The 5,000-nt window shown below is 44.8% G+C and overlaps 1 protein-coding gene across 4 annotated transcripts in view; it reads right to left on the bottom strand.

Moving 5' to 3' along the window:
• The window catches only part of agtpbp1 (ATP/GTP binding carboxypeptidase 1), a 96,658-nt gene that overhangs the window by 37,286 nt on the left and 54,372 nt on the right, over positions 1-5,000 (bottom strand). For all 4 annotated transcript variants that reach the window (XM_063194883.1, XM_063194884.1, XM_063194885.1 and 1 more), the window contains 3 exons: positions 4,243-4,330; positions 1,898-2,042; positions 535-685 (listed from right to left, as the gene is read on the bottom strand). In XM_063194883.1, the coding sequence (XP_063050953.1) occupies positions 535-685; positions 1,898-2,042; positions 4,243-4,330 (384 nt within the window). The remainder of the gene's footprint in view (positions 1-534; positions 686-1,897; positions 2,043-4,242; positions 4,331-5,000) is intronic.

The following is a 5,000-nucleotide window of genomic DNA, read 5'->3' as shown; positions in this document are numbered from 1 at the left end:
GTGTGTGTGTGTGTGTGTGTGTGTGTGTGTGTGTCGTACGGAGCTGGTTGAGGTGTGTGTGTCCGCTGGTGTCGGGCATGGCGGTGTGTGTGTGTGTGTGTGTGTGTGTGTGTGTGTGTGTGTGTGTCGTACGGAGCTGGTTGAGGTGTGTGTGTCCGGTGGTGTCGGGCATGGCGGTGTGTGTGTGTGTGTGTGTGTGTGTGTGTGTGTGTGTGTGTGTGTGTGTGTGTGTGTGTCGTACGGAGCTGGTTGAGGTGTGTGTGTCCGCTGGTGTCGGGCATGGCGGTGTGTGTGTGTGTGTGTGTGTGTGTGTGTGTGTGTGTGTGTGTGTGTGTGTGTGTGTGTGTGTGTGTGTGTCGTACGGAGCTGGTTGAGGTGTGTGTGTCCGGTGGTGTCGGGCATGGCGGTGTGTGTGTGTGTGTGTGTGTGTGTGTGTGTGTGTGTGTCGTACGGAGCTGGTTGAGGTGTGTGTGTCCGGTGGTGTCGGGCATGGCGGTGTGTGTGTGTGTGTGTGTGTGTGTGTGTGTGTCGTACGGAGCTGGTTGAGGTGTGTGTGTCCGGCGGTGTCGGGCATGGCGGTGATGGTGAGCATGGGGCAGGGGTTGCCCCCCACCGTGTCACACAGCACGTCCTCCCGCAGGTACACGCCGTCCGCACACTTCTCCTGCAGCTTCTGGAGGTGCATCTGGAAAAAAACACACACACACACAAATAATATAATAACACAATATAGATGTGCTGTATAGATAATTCACCTTTAGTGTAGAGTAGTGATTCTCAAAGTGTGGCCCGGGACCACTGGTGGTCCGCGACAGAGCTCAGGTGGTCCGCGAGGGGATTTCTACTTTTCCAAGACACACTAGCAGAAGGCTATATTTGTAACATTATTACAAAGCCAAACATGTCTGAAGTCATATGTTCACCATAATAAGACAGGCTTGTAAATGTAAATAAAAACGAAGTGATCTGCATCAAATTTAGCGATGTCGAATTGGCACTTGTCAACTGTCAGTTGACAGGTGGTCCCTGAACATTTTTGGTGGGACAAAGTGGTCCTTGGTCAGAGAAAGTTTGAGAATCACTGGTGTAGAGTAGGGGTAGGGGTAGGAATGGACAAAGTAACAACAGTATGGCTATTGTATTGAATGTAATATAGTACCTTTACTGTAGGTGTTGTGGTAGCGCTACCGTGGAGTTTAACGTGGAGTAGGTGTCAGGGTAGTGGTATATACCTAGTGTAAAATACGGTATGTGTAGGGGTAGTGATATATACCTCTTTAGTGTAGACTATGAGTCAGGGTAGTGGTATATACCTTTAGTGTAGAGTAAGTGGTATGTACCTTTAATGTGGACCTGGTCTCGGGGGGTAGTGGTAGGCTATTGACTGTAGATAGTGGTAGTGGTTCTGTATGTACCTTCAGTGTGGACTAGGTGCAAGGATAGTGGTAGCAGAGTAAATATGACTATTGACTGTAGGTGGCAGTATAGAGCCTTTAGTGTGGACTAGGTGTCAGGGTAGTTAGTGTATATACCTTTAGTGTAGAGAAGGTTTAGTTATAGTTGTATATTAACTTAAGTATGGAGTAGGTGTAGAGGTAGTGGTATATACAGTACCTTTAGCATAGACTATTTGTTGGGGTAGTTGTATATACCTTTATTGTAGAGTAGGTGTAGGGGAGTGGTATATACCTTTAGTGTAGTGTAGGTGTAGTGGTAGTGGTATTGCCTTTAGTGTAGAGTAGATGAAGGGGTAGTGGTATAGGTGTAGTGATGTATATCTTTAGCGTAGAGTAAGTGTTGGGGTAGTTGTATATACCTTTAGTGTGGAGTAGGTGTAGTGGTAGTGGTATATTACCTTTAGTGTACAATAGGTGTGGGGTACTGATATATACTGTACCTTTAGTGTGGAGTAGGTGTAGGGGTAGTGGTAGGCAAAGTAACAGACGTCGTCCTTGTGCTGGAAGGTCACAGTGAAGGTCATGGTGTAGTAGGACTTGCCCTTCTGGCCGCCGGCCGCGATCGAACTCCTGGAGAAATGGTTCCTAAACGAGCCGATCAATGACACTTATCAATACGTCCGGCCGTGACGCGAGTAATCTACTCATACTGTACTGTCTGCACGTGACGCACGCTGCACTGCACTGCATGGCTACTCCAGCCCCTGAGCATCAATACCTGAGTCAGAGCAGGAGCCAGCAGGGTTCATCAATCAATACTTTAATACCTGATAAAAGGAGAATACTATCTGTCAATCTGACTATCTGTGAGAGAGAGGCACAGAGACACAGCAGGAAAGAGAAAGAGAAGGAAAGAGAGAATGCATGAGAGTGAGTGCATGAGAGAGAGAGAGAGAGAGAGAGAGAGAGAGAGAGAGAGAGAGAGAGAGAGAGAGAGAGAAGGAGAGAGCGAGAGAGAGAGAGAGAAAGGGCGCATGCGAGAATAGAGAGAGAGAGAGAGGGGTCAAGTCAAGTCGAGTCAGGTTTATTTATAAAGCACTTGAAAAACAACAACAACAGCTGCCCGGCGTGCTTGACAGGCAGGGCAATATGATTTGTTAGACAAACACAGATGACAACATAAAGTGACAAAGTGGCACGGCAATAAATATACAGCGAAATCAATAAAACATGCATGCTGTATTGAACGCCTTGGGAAACATAAATATGATTTATAGGGGGGGTGCTTGCTAACCAATTTAGTATAGGGATAAAATTACACATCCATATATTTTGCACGCCAGAATGAACCCTTAAAAACTTGATTTGTAAGCAGTGAAGGAAGGGGCCATGCGTTCAGTACCGTATGTGCAGAGACAGCCCATGACAGGTACAAACACTCCTAGCGAGGTGGAGTTGGGCGGCTGATCTAAGGACCCTAGGGACGTGAGTGAACGTTTACTGTGTGTGTACAGCAGAAATGACCTAAGCTACCGAGTGGCCAAGGTCGTTGAAGAAGTTTCGCCAAGAATTTGCTTTATTTGCTCTGAACGTGACATTGACGTGTCTGATTTAGCTAATCACATGACATTGACATGTCTGTTGGTGTGTTCCATTATTCGCCCTCTGTACTGTGTACCTTGTTTGAGTGCAGTGAAGTACCCTTTCCACCCTCCGCGATTCATGAGGCGAGAACATTCCAAATCCCGTTCTGTCTGATACACTTAACGGAAATGACGGTTGGTCGCGTGTCATCCGAGTTTACCAACCGCCAATATGCAATTCATCACGGAAGGCACTGTTCGTTATGCTGACACTTTTTAAAGTTACCCCTGCCTCTAATACACATGGCGATTGTCTTTGAAATCAAAACTATGCTGTCATCACAGAGATTCAGCCGTTTGACAGATCTGACACTCAACTACGTAACAAACATGGCGGCCGTTGAGTGCGAAAAGTGTACAGTAACACCACACTTCAAAAAATGGCCGTTTTGGGGGCGTTATCCGGGTAATTTACAGTACACTTTACCGTCGCGATTAGAAATGGAACACCCTGCGTACCCAAACACAGTGCGGAAAGGGCGGACAGTACGAGTATTGGAACACACCATGATATAGCTAATCACATGACATTGACATGTCTGATATGGCTAATCACATGACAGCTGTGGCTTGTCAGCCTGGGACAGTTCATGATATGAACATTCCAACTGGTTTCCAATTATTTATTGTTCTTCAATAATCGTGATTAAGGTGCTGTTTACACGTAGCTGGATATTTTTATATGTGGATATTTTTTTCTCCTGGTTGTCTTGGTTTTTTCATTGATTTTGGCCTTCCGTTTCCACGTAGTAGATATCTAAAATCCAAGTATAAAAAGCAGGAGAAAAAATATATAATATTTAGGGGGCTGAAACACATTTGTTACAATGGAGGATTTATTTTTATCCACATGTTGCGTTTACACTAACAGGAGAAAAATATACCCTGCTAAAAAAATATCCTCCTACGTGGAAACAGCACCTAATAATCATGATTTCCATTTGAACCAAAATAATCGTGATTATCATGGGAAAGGAGGTCACTTGCGCTCTCGCCTTTATGGTGCTCACAGTATGACTGTACACGTAGTCATTTGAAACAAGCTGGTCCACTTCAAAGAGACTGGGCCAAGGATGACTGGAGCACACAGGATACGTTTGCTATTATTTTATCGTGGTGCAAGCATGCCATCGTGATGATATTTTTTTTCCATAATCGTGCAGCCCTAATGGATGGGCAATGAGTGGTGCTTAGCTGCTTACTTGTAGTAGCATATGTCCTGTCCCGTTCGCCCCCACTGTGGCCTCCCACCAATGGCCTCCTGCACAGAGTACATCAGCACCTGCATACCTGAGGAGAGGACAGGAGACAACACATATTTTCAGCACCCTGAGATGAAAAAACAGAAAATAATGGACCAAATAATGATCTGGGAGCTTCACACTAATGAAGTAATAGGCCATAAAGACATGAATGTGAAAGCTATTGATCCACAGTTCAGATCAGTTCAGTTCAGGTAAGAAAACGTCCAAATAATATCAAGTCAAGTCAGCTTCTATTGTCTCTTTCCTCATATGCACAAGTCATACAAGGAAAATTAAATTCTGTTTCTCTCTCTATACCAGGGGTGTCAAATGTACGGCCCGTGGGCCGCATACGGCCCGCCAGACGGTTCCATCCGGCCCGGATCTAAATAACAGAAATGCGCAATTATGCCCCTCGGGGCAAAATCGAGACCTGCATGACATTAACCCAATGGTCCCTCTGTTACATGTAGTGAAGTGCACATCACACTTCTATTATAAATGGTGAATTTTTACTGTAACAGGCATTTGATGAAGCTCATATAATTATAGACCTCATATATAGAGATAAAATGTTAATACTTCTTATTCGTATTGTATTGGTATTGGTTGTAATTAAATAATAAATATAATTGGATTTGTATTGGTTCCTATTAAGCTGAAACTGGAAACGGGATGTTAGAATGTGTGAAAATGCAGGAAATTACATGTAAGAA

This window comes from Engraulis encrasicolus, chromosome 3 (genome assembly GCF_034702125.1).
Source record: "Engraulis encrasicolus isolate BLACKSEA-1 chromosome 3, IST_EnEncr_1.0, whole genome shotgun sequence".
In the NCBI taxonomy this organism is placed as follows: domain Eukaryota; kingdom Metazoa; phylum Chordata; class Actinopteri; order Clupeiformes; family Engraulidae; genus Engraulis; species Engraulis encrasicolus.
This window is presented reverse-complemented; position numbering and strand designations above follow the sequence as displayed.